The 16,051-nt window shown below is 37.4% G+C and overlaps 1 protein-coding gene across 17 annotated transcripts in view; it reads right to left on the bottom strand.

Moving 5' to 3' along the window:
- SOX6 (SRY-box transcription factor 6) overlaps positions 1–16,051 on the bottom strand; it is a 600,742-nt gene that overhangs the window by 130,366 nt on the left and 454,325 nt on the right. For 11 of the 17 annotated variants that reach the window (XM_037049998.1, XM_037049997.1, XM_037050000.1 and 8 more), the window contains one exon: positions 971–1,094. In XM_037049998.1, the coding sequence (XP_036905893.1) occupies positions 971–1,094 (124 nt within the window). The remainder of the gene's footprint in view (positions 1–970; positions 1,095–16,051) is intronic. The other 6 variants (XM_037049996.1, XM_037050004.1, XM_037050010.1 and 3 more) reach the window with 1 other exon arrangement.

Here is a 16,051-nt window from a genome sequence, read left to right as displayed (position 1 = left end):
TTATATTTTATTATTGCGTTAAGCCTATTAAAATGCCTTTGTTCACTTTATAAACCCCACACACAAAGAAACTGCTGCACTCAGATTTCTTATACTCAGATTCGGAGGTTAATATATTAAAAAGAACTTGACACAGAAATTATTAGTGCGTAGAACAAGGTCACTACTTCTGAGCTGAGGTCACTTACAAAGAATTCACAAATGAAATTAAGGTTGACTTTTATTTACTCGACTATCTCCTTCCATTGGATTCCTTTAGCAACGTATCTTTAAACATTTAAAGCCCTGTTTACAAGGAGGCTCTGAAAGAAGCTTCAAACCATTATGTGTCCCTAATTGAATTCCCCAGGAGTCCAGTAAACTCAGAGGAATAAAGAAAAATCATAACATTTGCTAAATCACCTCAAAACATATTTCACTGCAAGGTTATGTGACCTGTTTTTTTGAGGTTGAAAGATGAATGAGAAAATACTACTGAATGCTTCATTATTTAGACTAAAATCAAAAAGAATTTTACCTATTAATAGTAAGCTAATTAAATCAGTCCAATTTTAACTTTTTTCCAAGAGAAATCATATAAGTAACAACATTTCATACTGTACATGACCACTCTGCCAGAATATAAAAGCTCTCAGGGGGAGGAAAGCATCTTTAGCCAAAGACAATTATTCACAGTGAAGGTAAGAGAGAGCTAACAAAAATTTGTAATCCCCAGGGAAAGTAGCAATTTATCTGTGAACTCAAAACAAACTCAAGTGGAAGAAGAGAAAATAAAAGTTTTAGCAACCAATTAGTTTATTATCATGTCACCTTCCCAATTAACTTTCCAATTCTAATTTTACTTTTAAATAAGCTGTATGGTCTTTTTATTCATACTTCTTTCATGTGCTCCTGTGTTTGTTTTGACTACTAAGCAAAAACATGTGGATTTTAGCATTTCCAAAAGAATGTTAAACGCCTCTCTACTTACCTGGTTTGTATGTTATTCCAGGGGGGAAGAGGAATCCCTGCTGGGCAGCAGCAGCTGCTGCCAGGGTCCGCTGGTCATGTGGAAAAATTGGGATCATGAGCGGAGGCATATGACCCTGAACCTGCTAAACAGAAGAGAGCCTATGATCAGACAGAGAGCAAATGGACGCCAAGCAGTATTTGTTTTTCACTCCTGGTGGTGTGCTGGTACCCAAACAGCCACCCACTTCTAACCTCATTCCAAACAGCTCCCTGAGAAAACTCAGGCGAAATTCACCGAATCCCTCCTCTAAGATTCCATTAGTACACCAAGAACATAACCTCATTGTGAATTTGCTTCACCCCTGCTTCCACTAAATTGTAGTAAATGGTTTTCTTTTATCCTGAGTTTTTTCTTTTTATTCTTTTTTTTTAAAGAAGTAAGTTGCTTCTTACTCTATATAGTGCTAAAAGGTTTTGCCCTTTCATTGGCTGTGCATTCCGTGCTTTATTTTGAAAATAGTACTTAGTGTCCTTGGTCAGAAAATACTGTCTAATTGTTATGTGTTCCCAAAGCTGTGTCTCCCCAGTTTAGGTATCTTATTTCAAAGCCTCACTGCATTATGTTAAACATAGAGCTCTTCAGATTTAAGGCTACTACATCTTGGCTCCCAATTAAACTAATATTCTTTGCCATACACACCTCGATGTAACATATAAATTGCCTGTCTGGCTAAGCAGTTTTACAGCTTTATGCACTACCATGTAGCTCAGTAATTATGGAGTTGTATTCAGAGAGCATTTCATAATAAATCCTACTATATCAAATTTCATTTGACCTCAATAAATGTATCAAAGAGCACAAAAATGCAAACTAGAAAATCTTCACTCTCTATATCAGTATTTGTATTCCATATAAAGAAAATAAGAGCTATGACAGAATCATGCCGGTGGAAATCACATTTTAATTTCCTAGCTCCCTTCCCCGTTCCGCGTGTGCCGCCCTGATTCCAGGAGAACGAGCGTCACAGGAAGGTTTTGTCCTGGCTTTTAGGGCCTGTAGGTCGAACTACAGGACTTTTGTTATTTAAAGATCAAAACTAGGGTGTGTTCACAGAAATGATCTTTTAGTTCAGACGGGATTTTTGGCCTCTCTATTAGCATAAAAGGGCTACATACATTACATTCTATTTAAGATACAAACCTTTACCAGTAATTCTACCAACCCCAAACCCTTTCCCCATTTAAATTCCTAAGTCTTCTCTTTAGGCAAAATTCCATGTACTGGCTGGTGACCCTGTGTAAGTAGCACTAACTTGCCTTGTCCTGTCCCTTTTTCCCCCCACAGCCAGGGACATAGTGCAAAATGCCTCTGTGTAGGTCTAAGAGGTTTCATTTACCAACAGTTTTTCTCCAGGGAGAGCCCTAAGATGCGGGTTAATAAAGGGCAAGCAAAAAATAAACACTTTACAGTATTTTTCTGAATTCATTTCTCAGGAAAATCAACTTATAATAAAAAGGTCTTTGTGCAATTACTACCTTGCCAGTGGGGCGTGAAAGAAACTAGCTTTGGGCAGCTATTTCTTCCCTTTTAGCTGAGGTAAGCCCAAGTTTCGTGCTTTAGAGTACAAACTCAGCCTGCTTCAATTGAAGCCGATCCCCTGGTGCCCAGGTCTTGCCGTTAGCCCTGAACAAAAGGACTAGGTTTGTGGTTCAACCCCAGCTTACTGTGACTTGATGCAAATCTGAGATGTCAAATATGAGGGCACTGCTCTGTGTCAGAAAATAAAACAACATTTTTTGTGGGTGACCACTGTTCAGTGCAAAAGTATATCGAAGGAAACCATTTCATTTACTTCTGGAAATATGGTCCTACCATGAACCTAGAACACGGCACAGATGCTTTACACTCTAAAAAATGGGGAAGAAGAAAGTGAGAAGTCTAGGTATTGTATTTATATATCCTCTCCTTCTTTCATTTAGCAAATGTTTATTAAGTTGCTACAATGTGTTATGGATCTTGAGAAGTAGCTGGAAAAATTGGGGGCTATTTAGCATGGGATAGAGAAGACAGGCTATCCCCAAATATTTAAAGGAGAGGGATATGGAAGATGAACCAGATTAAGTGTGAGTAGTTTAAAAGGGCAGAGCCAGGCTCAAAAGAGAGGTGGTGGGGGGAGAGAGAGGAAGAGAGGGATTTTAGGCAAATTTCATGCAAAGACGAATTCTCTAATAATGATTTACTCAACAATCACTGATTAAAGACAGGGGGTGTGTGTACCATTTCCCTAGAGGTGGTCAAGTAAAGGTTGTATACCTACGTATTAGAAATTCTTGAAAAGATATGCATTAAAACCCTAATTAGATAATAACCTATAGAGCTTTTTCAACTTTATACCTTTATTACTGTTTAAAAGTCAACGTTAGGAAATAATGTGATATAATCACTCTTTTATTCATCCAACGCATATGTATCCGAAATCTGCTGTGACTACAAAGGCTTTGCTGTCAAACAAGCTGAACTTAAATCTCTACACTGTCATTCTGTTGGCTATGTGACCTTGAACAATTACTTGACCTTTCTGGGTCTATTCTGTCACGTAGAAAGCAAAGCTAATGACACTACCTTGCATGGCTATTGCAAGGATTAAACAGACATGGAGAGGGACACTTGCAGCACAGTGACTGGCACGTCACTGGCCCTCAGTACATATTAGGTCTTTGCTCCCTTTTTTGTATAGTCTGAATATTCAGCACTAGAAAATTATCAATTTACCGATGAAAGAAGAAGCAGTGGATCTTACCCATAACTCTAATTCAAAAAAGAAAACACACGCCAACTGAACAATTCAGTTTGGCAGGCAGAGGCTTGTCATGTTCTTCGCAGAGACCACACCTCACAGAGCATTATCCCATCCCCAGTATCTAGAAAACCATGAAAAAGAAGAGGCAGAGCAACAGGGACCATTTGAAGATGTACCTTGGGATTTTCAGTGTTATTCATTAAGCAGCATCTTAGAATGGAAACAATGTTATTTTTATATTGGTGCCCAAGCTCTTTAGATCAGAAAGGGACCAATGGCAATTAGGCATCAGACCTTAATTCTTGAATCTTGGTGCTAGAAGCTATTTCTTTTGTAATCAGTTATGTACACGAGATAACTAAGTAGACTATCTAAGGTAATTTTTAATGGCAAAAAGCTGTAGGTGTTTCATATTAACATAAGTGTAATAATTTAGGGAAGTTCCTTTCTGTCCACCACCATCTCTAAGCTAGGATATGTTAGAAATTTTCAATGCTGTTATCTCAGAGGCAGTTTCAGTAAATTAAGGGTCAAAGTAAGTGAGGAGGGGGATGGAAGGCATAGTGAAGTAGTAATGTACTTAAAATGTCCTAATGTACATAATTTACTAGTGTCCATCAGTAGTAATGATGGACTCAGAGGTGGAGCGCAGTTTAGAGTTGACCTAACCTACTAGTTCTCCCAGCGTGGTCCCTGACCAGCAGCACCAACAACGCCTGAGAACTTGAACAAAGCTACTTATGGGGCTCCACCCCAGACCTGTGAAGCAGAAACTCTGGGGTTGGGTCCAACTATCTAAAATTTAGACTAAAATAATCCGAAGCAATGATGTTTAAACTTTAATGTGCATTAGAATCTGGAGCACTAATTAAAACAAAGATTGCCCAACCCTCAGAGTCCCTGAATCTGTAGATCTGAGGTAGGGGCCTGGAAGTGTATTTTTCTAACAAGTGTCCAGGTGAAGCTGGTGTTGAGACCCAGGGACTACTCTTTGAGAAACACTAACCCACACCAAACATCACAAATGACACATGGAAACAGGTGGCTAGAGAAGGCAAAAGCGTGAGGTCACACTGCCTATGACAGAGCTGGATCTACAGCCCCAAACCCCTAAGTATCCCGTCCAGGGCGTTTTCCATTATGTCACATGGACTTCAGTGACAGGGAAGAAAGAGAGGGAGAGAGAAATTACATGTGTACATGCTTTAGGGAGAGAAAATCTGGAGGTCTGCAACTAAAAATAATTTTACATTTCAGAGGTGTGTTGTTGGAGGCAGCTGGGAGTATGGCTATCATATTGTTTAGTTTCAGTTTCTTTTATCTTCTCTCCCATTTTGTACCCAAAGCAATTTGATCTTAAACCTACTGTTACTGATTCCAATTATTTATTACAATACATTCATGAGCAATGATAATTTAGTTTGAAAAGATAAAATTACCCTTAACTTATTTCAAGCAAAAGAATGATATGAAAATTCAAAAAGCCCTTTACTAAATAAACACAAGCCAAAATATCTGGTAGCCAATTAGAATCTAGGCTGAGAGATGATGAAAAGTCCCTTTCTAGCATTACTCACTGAAGTAATAACAGTGATAATGATGATGATGCTAATAATCACAGCAGCGAGTATTTTCCAGTGTTTCCTATATGCCAGGCACTGGGAAAGTGATTTACATGCTCTGTCTCTCTTAATCCTCAAAACTCTAGGGTGTACTGATTGTTATTATTCTCATTCACTTAATGGGAAAGACAAAACCAGGATGAGGTAAGTAATTTGGTCAATTAAAAAGTGGTGGAGGCAGGATTGAAGTCCAGGTAAATCAGGCTCAAAGTCTATAAACATATTGTATTAAGCATAAAGTCACCTTTTGCTAAGCAGACCTAAATGAGATAAGACATACAATTCTTTGTGATAACAGTTATATGACTGAAGGTTTTTACAAATATAATTGTAAATTTACATAAAGTTGTAATAAATACACAAGAATTCAACGTACCCTCCACCCTGTTTCCTCCAACAATGCATTTTGAAAAACTAGAGTACAGTATCAAAACGAGGATATAGACATTAATACAACCCAACAATCATATCCAGATTTCCCATGTTTGATGCTATTTTAAAAGAATTATGTCTTCAAAATTAGCAAGGGTAAAGAAAGTCTACGGCGTTTGTAGAAACCTCCACAACACCACTCATGGGCGGAAACAGCCATGTGCTGCAGCGCCGCGTTTTGGTCAGTGACAAACTGCATATACAATGGCAGCACCGTCAGATTATAATAGAGCTGAAAACTTCCTAATCGCCTAGTGATGTCATAGGCATTGCAATGTTAGAGCAAGGAATTATTCACGTGTGTGTGATGCTGGTGTAAACAAACCTATTGTGCTGCTAGTTATCCAAAGTATAGCACATACAATTCCCGTTGTAGGCTATACCCTCTAGGTTTGTGTAACTATGTTCTGTAATGTTTGCACAACAACAGAATCCTCAAACAATGCATTTCTCAGAACGTATCCCTGCTGTTAAGAGGTTCTTGACTGTAATATAAGTGGAAAGTATGAATTAAAGCAACAATTTCCCCCATTCATAGCTTTCCATTTATTGTACTTCCTAGAAAATTATTGGTTGAAGGTGGGACAGAAATAGCAAGGGAAAATTAAGGGGGAGAGATAAGAGGGCTCCGTGGCCACACAAGAACACACAAGCACCCGACGTACTTTCCTGCTATAGAAGCTGTGAGTTAAGTTCACCACACTGAGTGTCCGTGCTCAGGGCAGATAAAGAACTCCAGGTACAGAAGAGCCCCACCCTGCTCTGAAAAATGTAAGCCCACCTTTCCACTTCCTTCCCATCATCCTATTTTCCATGTGATGACATACCAGGAAAGGCAGTCACATTGGAAATGACAACTTCCAAAAATATTTTACTAAAGAATAAAAAATGATAAAGTCCCCCTCACTGCATCAAAGAATGACCAGTCTCCGTATGCATTTTCCAAGAAGTTATCAAAATTTCAAATAGCATCCTTTTTTCTATAGCTTTTCCTTAGCACAAATTCAGAGATACTATTAAAAAAAGAGAGAGTAAAACTAATTTTGTTAAAATAAAGAGTAAAACTTGATGTGGCCAAAAGCATACCTCTGAATATGAAACTGTATTACTTGTATTGCTTTGGGAGTCAGCACTAATTGGCTAGATATGTAACTTGAATGATCAGTGGAAAACTGGGAACCCACCGTAGGTGAAGGTCAGACAGGGCTTCATGAAAAAAACACACTGCATGCCCAAACCAAAACTGCCCATTAATTCTAAACTTCCACTCCCTCACCAAAGCAGCTCCCTTTTGGAAATGGTAGAGAACATATTCTTGATCAAAATGAGTACATACCCGAAAATTTTAATTGCTTGGTATTCCTCACATTGTTCAGACAATCAAGACAGCGGCAGATGCATGGGAAACACTTAGGTTCTGTTTCTTCCCATTTCTAAACCGGCATTGTTGCATCAACACTCACCCCCTTTGTTTTCTCTGTGCTAAGTTGTTGATGATGCCATTTTTTGCCATCTGCCCCAGAGCTTCATTAAAGATACATGAATGGGCTAACTGGCCCAATATCTTGTGAGGAACAGGTGCTATTGTTTGTCCCTGAAGACTTGCACTAAAGACATGACTCAGAATACTTGAGAAAGAGCATCTGCAGCAGTCAGTCAGAGAGTGACTTGGCAGAGACCTGGCTACGTGCTAATATGCAAACACAGCGACACTCGGGGGGACTCATTTTCTCTTTCAAGAAGATTATTTAACTTTTGCAGTGATGGGCAACAAGAATTTGTGTGGAAAAATCATAGGAATATTAATGTCTGTTACTGATTAAAGACAGCGAGCAAATGATCTTTTTAATGCTTTATTTCTAGAAAACCATTCCTCATGTGGTTTAATTGGAGAAAGCTTCTTTAATCTGTCGGGAGAAATGTATCCAATGTTTATAAATCATGACGGAGGGAGGGAAAGACAGAGATACAAAATAGTGAGAAAGAGCAATCAGGGAGGAAGAGGCGGGGTACACAACAGAGAGGCTGGGGAGGAGAGGGACATTTCTGTAAAGGCCATATTCTGTATTGCAAAGAATACCTGAGTCATTGTATAAAGTGTTATCACTATAAAAGCTGCAGTTTCTACAGTGAAAGAAATAAACACCCCAGAAATCTTACATTAAAAGCCTTCAAGGTCAGCAAGGTGTCTTCTTACTGTTAAAAACTGCATGCTGCACCCTATATGGACATCAGTTAATTCTGGGGAGTTAGGAGAAGAAAGGGTCTCACTTGATAGAATAAACAGTGGTTTAATGAAAAATATTAACAGTGAAAGGACAGCAAACACACAGTTATTAACAACCACACCTAAAACAAAAGCAAACCAAGAGGACAGCTAGATCAGGAGTGGAACCATAGAAATAAAGAACACATGTAGGGTTAGAAACAGGGGGGTGAGAGGAGGAGAAGGGGGGGATAAGGCACAGAAAATAGCATAGATGGTAGGTAGAAAATAGACAGCGGGGAGGGCGAGAATAGTGGGGGAAATATAGAATCTAAAGAAATTGAGACACGTGGTTATAAACTAAGGGGGGGAGAATAGTGGAGGAGGGAGGGTGCGGGTGGAGGGGAATGAAGGGGGGGAATAGAACAACTGTAATGGTATAATCAATAAAATATATTTAAAAAAAATAAAAAATAAAGATAAATAAACATTGAAAAAAAGAATAAATAGTGGCTTAATATAAATCCTTTTAGTTTCAAATCTTTTTTTTTTGGTTGTTGTCAAAACCTGTCTAAAATGTTAACACTCTGCTTTGGTCTGCCTTAAACAGCACAATGAAATTGGTCAACACATTGAACTTCTCTTGGCTGACCTGTCTTAAGTACACAAAGGAGCTTTATATATCTAAGTATTCAACAATTGTTTCAATTCATTGATCTCTCCCAAGGTAAACTGAGTGCTCTGAATGGCCTGTGCCATTTACATTTCTGTATACCCTACTGCCCATATCACAGGGCTAAGAACATAGTAGGCATTTTGTGCCAACTGATCGATGTGAGAACCATCTAGGACCTAAGAACCAGTTTTCTGAGCACCAGTCTCCATAGGGTAGGATTGTTAAGCAACTGCAAAAGGTGTAGAACTATAGTTGTTCTCACTCCAGAAGAGCATAAAGAATGACTTTTAAGTACATCTTGATATCACCTTGTTTGCTTTCATTTGTCTTATTTAGCAAACCTCTGGCTGCTACAGCTAATGGAGGAGAGCAAATCCCTGCTTCCTGGAGAACCTAGCTCCAGTAGGAGAATAATCAAACCGAAATTTCATCAGGAACAATTCTGGGACACAAACTGTTTAGAGTATTTGAGAACACAGTCCCATCTTCCCAGATGTTTCCACAAAACAGCCAGTAAATATACATAGTACAAACAATGTAACTGCATCCAGAAGAGGATCCTGCTTTGTTTGGTTTTGTTTGTTGATAACATGATTTTCGCTCTCCTTCGCCCTCCTTCTCTCTCTCTCCCCCACCCTCCCTCCCTCATTCTCCACCACCCTGAACAGGGATAATGTGCCACTGTTAACATTGTTATAATCCATCTTTAATATGCAATTTCTTCCTACAACTTGTGTACTACTGCCACCCCTCTTTTCAAGATCTTCTCTAAAGGACCAAGAAGACCCCTGAAAACATAAAATGAACTCAACATATTACAGTTTAAAGGCATCATTTTAAAAAACTCAGGCTTTAATCTTTCAAAGTCAGATGCTTTAGTTTGAATATTAATGAGGAGCTAATTTTAGACTTATAATATATTTTTTCTGTATGTATATTACACATCAATAAGAAAGTTAACTTTTTAATCCTCAGCTAAAGATATGTTTATTAATTTTAGGGGAGAGAGAGAGAGAAACATTCTCAGAGAGAAATATCAATCAGCTGCCTCCTGTACATGCTCCCACAGGGGATCAAACCCACAACCTAGGTATGTGCCTTGAAAGTCTACTCCACAGGTCACCACTTTCCAGCTTCCTGCCCTAGTTACACAGAAGAGAAATGATCATTGAGAGTAAGAATGAAATGATTTCATCTGTTAGATTAGCAGCACATATTTTAAAAATCTTCTTTTAGTAACTATTCAGAGAGAAATGTTAGTCCTGAAAGAGCCAATCCTGACCTTTGTGTTAATCCCTTTTTTTAATATTCCCAGCATACTGTATACACTCACTCTATTTGCATTTTCTAAAATGGGCAAATATCTCATTAATCTACCAGGATCATTAGTAATCAAATGTCATTATACTATCTCTCATTCATTTGTACATGATTAAATATTGAATTTTCAAAGAAAAGACCATGGATTTAGCACCAACATAATCGTACTTCCTAGTATCCCTTACTTATGTGTCCCGTAACTCCCTGAAATACAGTGCTCCACTCGTCCAGAATGACCCCTTAGGCTCCCAAGAAACTGTTACCACATAAGAGAAGTCAATAGTGCTTGTCTTCATTCAAATACTCAAGAGCCATTTACTGAGCACCAAGTACTATCTGCTTGGTACCATTCTAGGCACCAGAAATATAAAGATACCTTAAAAAGCCCGTTGCCTTATTGTATCAGGTGGTGGTGTCAGATTTGTTTTCACTTACATAGAGGTATACATCATCCAGTTTGTCAGCTTACTTTGGAGTAGGGTCAACAGAGAAAGGGAAGATTTGCTAAAAGAAACTAAATTACAACAAAAATTCTCTTAAGTGTCTTTTCATAGTCTTCCTATGGCCTACAACCGTGAAAATTTTTGAGAATATTTATGAGGACAAAAGTCAGATCACTTCGTAAAATGAATGACAAATGTTAATTAAATGTGGGTAAATTATCTGGCTATGTTTTAAGAAACTCACCAGGAGGGAGGTAGAATATCCTGGCCATAAAGAAATTAATAAAACATGTTATGCAAAAGTTAAATTTATGATTCATTTGGAATTAGATATCTACCACCTTTCCAATCCATACAAATGCATAATCTTGTCAATTAAATATTATTGTTAAGGTCTAGTAGTATGTTAAAATCACTTTAAAGTGCAACTAAGGAAAATTCATGTGTGTTTATTACTCCTTAAGGATCTATTAGTGGGTATTTTATTCAGATTCGTGCTGTAAAATCTGCATAAACTCAGCATATTGTTATCCCCATGTGTGCATTTGTTTGGTTAAAGCAGAACAGCAAATCTCAATTTTTGCAACTTCTGGAAAAGTCAAGAGAACTAAAATAGTCTTAATTTTAATCAGATACAAACAGTTATCACCACAGAAGTGAAAAGTTGACTATTATGCAAATAGTCACAGTTAGTGGTCACCAGGCCATCACAGAAGACTGAGCTAGTCAATTACTTTAGATATTTCCAAAGACTAGTGAAGATGAATGTTTCTTATTCTACCCTGTCTTATTTCCACAGAAGTATGAAACATATTAGAGACTAATGATTGTCGTACTCGAATGGAAATCCCATTAAATACACAGTGATCAAAGTGTTTTGCCAAGATGAAAATTAATTGTTTTTAATTTTGTATGAATGCCATATAAATATGGTAACATTTTGGAAGAATGTAGAATTCCTTTCTTTGTAACAACCAAATTCAGGTATAAACCTTTCATAAACTTTTGACCTGTAATGAAGGCAATCTGGCTTTTACCTCTGAAGTATTTTACGCAAGTTTATTCTGTTAGCAATGACCAGAATTCAATTATTAAATTCCTCCTCCAGAAATGCAGGTTTACATCTTTGACTACAGGTCTTGTTAAAATTATGTGCAAGCAACTTAAAGGCAGGGACTTTGTACCTCCCCAGGGCTTAGTAAAAGCCTCTCTTACACAGAGTAGGGACTCAGCAAATATTTGTTATGTAAATACATTAAAGAATTTTTGTCCTATGTTGTTTAAAAATTAAGCCACTACAACTCTGATTATTTTTTTGAAGATCTTCTGAATCAATCTGAAGTATTTTCATCATTTACAGTTTTTGGTATGAAGCAACAGAAATAAACATCTCCCCCAAAATACTTCATCAGAGTGATATTTTCTTTTGGTATGCCACAGTTCTGACTTTAAAGTTCACTAGGTGGTATGAGAATTCAAAAATTAACTGTACTTATTTATTTGAAGATAATTTTTTTAGATTTTATTTATTTATTTTTAGACAGAGGGGAAGAGAGGGAGAGAGAGAGGGAGAGAAACATCAGTGAGCAGTTGCCTCTTGCACACCTGCCACTGGGGACCTGGTCTGCAACCCAGGCATGTACCCTGACTGGGAATCAAACCAGCAACCCTTTGGTTCACAGGGTTCGCTCAATCCACTGAGCCATACTAGCCAGGGCAATTTGAAGATAATTTTTAATGACTGAGCTCTCCTAGTATATCTATTGAAATTCTTCTATAGTATAATTTAGAGAGGCCTTTAAGCTTTAATAATTTCATCATAAACAATGATAATCCTTACTGACAGAAATGATAACCTATTCACACCAAAGAGCCAGAAATACAGTTTTCCAAAATAATAATGAAATATTTGTTATGTCACAGTAGGCTGGTAGTGCAATATAGAATGAATGGAAAAAAACACATAGAAGCATCAGCTAATGTGATGAGCAGAAGTAGTTTCATCTTAAGCTAGAAGGCCCAAGAAACCTCCTGTGGGAACTCTGACTCAAACCTAAGATGTCCAAGCTATTGACGCTGGGGCTCAGCCATGGCAAGTTGACCCTCCCTGGATGCATCAGTAAGAGGTGGTGCCTGTATATGTGATTGAGGGGGAGGAGAGGCAGAGAGGTAAAATAAGGGGACCTTTATAAGGGCGAGTAAAGACATGTACAGTGACTATGGCCACAAAAAAAGGTTTTTACTCTTTATCACACTCTAGTATTTTTAGAGCAATAAGTCACTGGCATGCAACTTGAATGTCATTTTGGAATGTCACCTACAACTCCTTCTCTACCCTCAGCATGCACAATACCACATATACACATACCCATTCACATACACACATACACACATGTCCATACCTGTGACCGTCAACTAAATGCACAAATATGTCGACATTGAAGAGGATATAAGGATAAGCTAACATGTTGATTTAAAAAAGCAATCTTATTTTTGTATTTTTATTGAGTGCTATGTTTGTATTAAGTAACTTAGACACATAACAAAATGTCCCTACTAAAGAAAGTAAGGTCCAAACTCCCTAACCTAGGCTGACATTGAAATCACTCCACATGAGGTTCTAAACATACCCCTCAAGGCTTTTTTCCTACTGCCCCTTACCATCTTTCTCCTCTTACTGTCAATAACTCCAAAGTCTTGGTTCACACCACTTTTCTCACTCTCCACTAAGAATGATCTTTTATCTCTTTGCCTTCCCACACCTGACCTATCCTTCAAGATTCAGCTCAAATTCAACTATCAAAATTCCCCAAATATAAAGTTCTTTCCCTCTGTCCAGATTTACATGGTACACACTGTGTTACTTAGTGGTTTTCATTTAAATATTTGGCTCTTTATCTAGGCACCGGAGACATAGAAGTAGATGAAATTCCCTACCATTATCTTCCAGGAAAGACAGACCACATATACATGAATATAAGTATGTATGTATACACACATGAGCAAATATATAAATATAATAAATGCCAGTTGACAACAGATGCTACAAAGAAAAAGTATGATAATGAGAGTGAGAGGATTATATAGTGGAAAGTGGAAGGTAGTGGAGGTACAGAGTACAGGGGGTTATTTTGGAAAGGGATGGTCAAGGAAGGGTTCTTTAAGGGGAAAATAACAAGAACTGAATGACCTAAGGAAATGCTACTTGGGACTATCTGGGAGAAAAACCACTCAGGCAGAGGGCATATGGGTGCAAAGGACCCAATGCAACAATAACCTGGGTGAGTGACTTAGTAAGGCCACAGCAGAATAAGCAGAGAGAATAGTAAGGGAAAGATTAGAAAACTGGACACAGACAAGACCACTCAGGGCTTTATACAGCACAGTAAATAATTTGGGTTTTATTCTGAGTGTTGGAAAGTCATTGGAGGGTTTTATGAGAGAGAAGTGGGATAAGATCTGACTGAGGTTCACTGACATCTCTCTGGTTGCCATGAAGAAAACTGACTCTATTAGGACAAGAATGAAAGCAGAGAGACCAGGTTAGAAACCACTTCAATTGTCCAAAAGGGAGCATAGTAATGGCCTTTTTCCATCTTATGAATCCTCTCTGCTCAAGTAGAAGGAAAACACCTTGCAGACAGATTCTTAATATGCTACTAGGACAGTGACTACAAATATGAAAGGCCAAAAGTAATTTTCTGACTGATTCATTAACTAATTGATTAACTGACTGATTAAAAACATGACCTGGCCAGTGATTCCATATGAGACAAGAAGCACATCACTTTCAAACACTGGTACTCTTTCATGCCTATAGGGGAGAAGAGTATAGGAAATTAAAATCTCAGTGGGTACTGTTGCATCACTGTAATTTTTCCCCCCAAATACTATGTCTTTTAATGAGATTTTAGGTAGCAAAGAAGCTTACTGGCAGAAACAAAAAATGTAAATCCTTAATTCAGTCTCTGTGTGGGAAAAATAAGAATATTTAAAGTAATTCAAGTTATCTGCCAACTTTCCTATAGAAAAAATATCAACTGTTAGTAAAGATCAGAATAGTAGAAAATGTAATATATATAAACCGGCTCAAACACTGGTTAAATTAAACTTCTCTTGCTTTTTTTTTTTAGCAGTTGAAACTAATGTCATATTTGCCAAATGAAATTGGAATTTACAGTAGAGTTAGATGCTGCAGCAATTCACCTCTCATGATACCCTTTGCTTTAACAAAGAACAGGTCAACAGTATTATTTAAGATGAGCAGATGATTACTAGATTTATCACAAGGTATAGAAATGTAGAATCACTATGCTGTACACCTGAAACTAATACAATAATGTATGTCATCTGTAATTAGTAAATAAATTAACTTTTAGGAAATAAACTAATTTTTGAAAAAAGACTAATTAGAAATAACTCATGCAAAAACAGCTGAAAAAGAAAAGAAACTTAAGCCCCCAAACAAATGGAAATATATACTGTTCCACTCAGGTCAGTAGAAAAAAAATAACCAGAATTCAAAATGGGAAATGAATACTTTGAATTTTCCATGCATTCCTCAAATAAGATATCCTACTTAGAAATTCAAATATTCCTTTATCCTCTACTTTAATAAATTAATTTGTGCCATACTCCATCTAAAACACAGTATTATATTGCTCTTGATGGCAATTCTTAATGGTAGGAAAATAAAGAAGAGGAGTACTGTATGTCTTAGATTTAAAGGTAAGCACAATATAAAATCTGAGCCAATTTTCTGTACCACCGAAAAGGAAAGAAAAAAACCCCACAAAAACCAAAGGTAGTATTAGGTTTGTCCTAATTGTAATATGTTAACAGAAAAAAGAGAAGTGAAAACAAGAAAAACAAAGAGACTTGAGAAGGAAGAAAGAGAAAATACGAAAGGAAGGATAAAAACAATAAAACAGAAAGAGGAGGGAGGAAGCAAGCAAAAGTAGTGTGGGCTTTAAAAAATTTCAAAACCAGTGCGCTCTTAATGGGAGGAAGAGGGAGTGGAAGGAGATGGAGGAGGGTGTGGGGGATGCATGGTGGTGGACAGAGACTTGACTTGGGGTGGTGAGCACACAATACAGTGTACAAGTGCTGTGTTACAGAATTGTGCACCTGAAACCTGTGTAATTTTGTAAACCAGCATCATCTCAATAAATTCAATAAATAAATCAGTAAAATTACAAAAAATTTACTGCCGTCTTTTATACCCACAGTTTTGCCCTAACCACTGCCCACACTGTCCTGTGCACTTCAGCAAATGTAAACTCCAAAGCCCACCCTGCACTGTAGTTACTTTAGAAATGTTGCTAAATATGAAATGATATTTGGAAAAAGCTCCTTGCAAAATGGGAATTGCTATAAAAACTTTAATTAAAATTTAACATTTTAATTGAATTAAGATGCAAATATCCATTTTTAAACTTGAAAACTCATGCACTACTTTCAATTAAAATTCAAACTGAAAATTGAAAAGTTGTGCATTGAGGCTGCTAACCAAGTTAGTATAAATGTAGGGCCAGTCTATCAGGGCACCCTACCATTAGTAATGCAGGACTTGGGACACATGGGACTCAGATTATTACGTT

The sequence above is a fragment of the Sturnira hondurensis genome, unplaced genomic scaffold, assembly GCF_014824575.4.
Source record: "Sturnira hondurensis isolate 20B ecotype Veracruz unplaced genomic scaffold, ASM1482457v3 Scaffold0006505, whole genome shotgun sequence".
Classification (NCBI taxonomy): domain Eukaryota; kingdom Metazoa; phylum Chordata; class Mammalia; order Chiroptera; family Phyllostomidae; genus Sturnira; species Sturnira hondurensis.
Note: the sequence above shows the minus strand (reverse complement) of the source record. Positions and strands in the feature narration are given on the sequence as shown.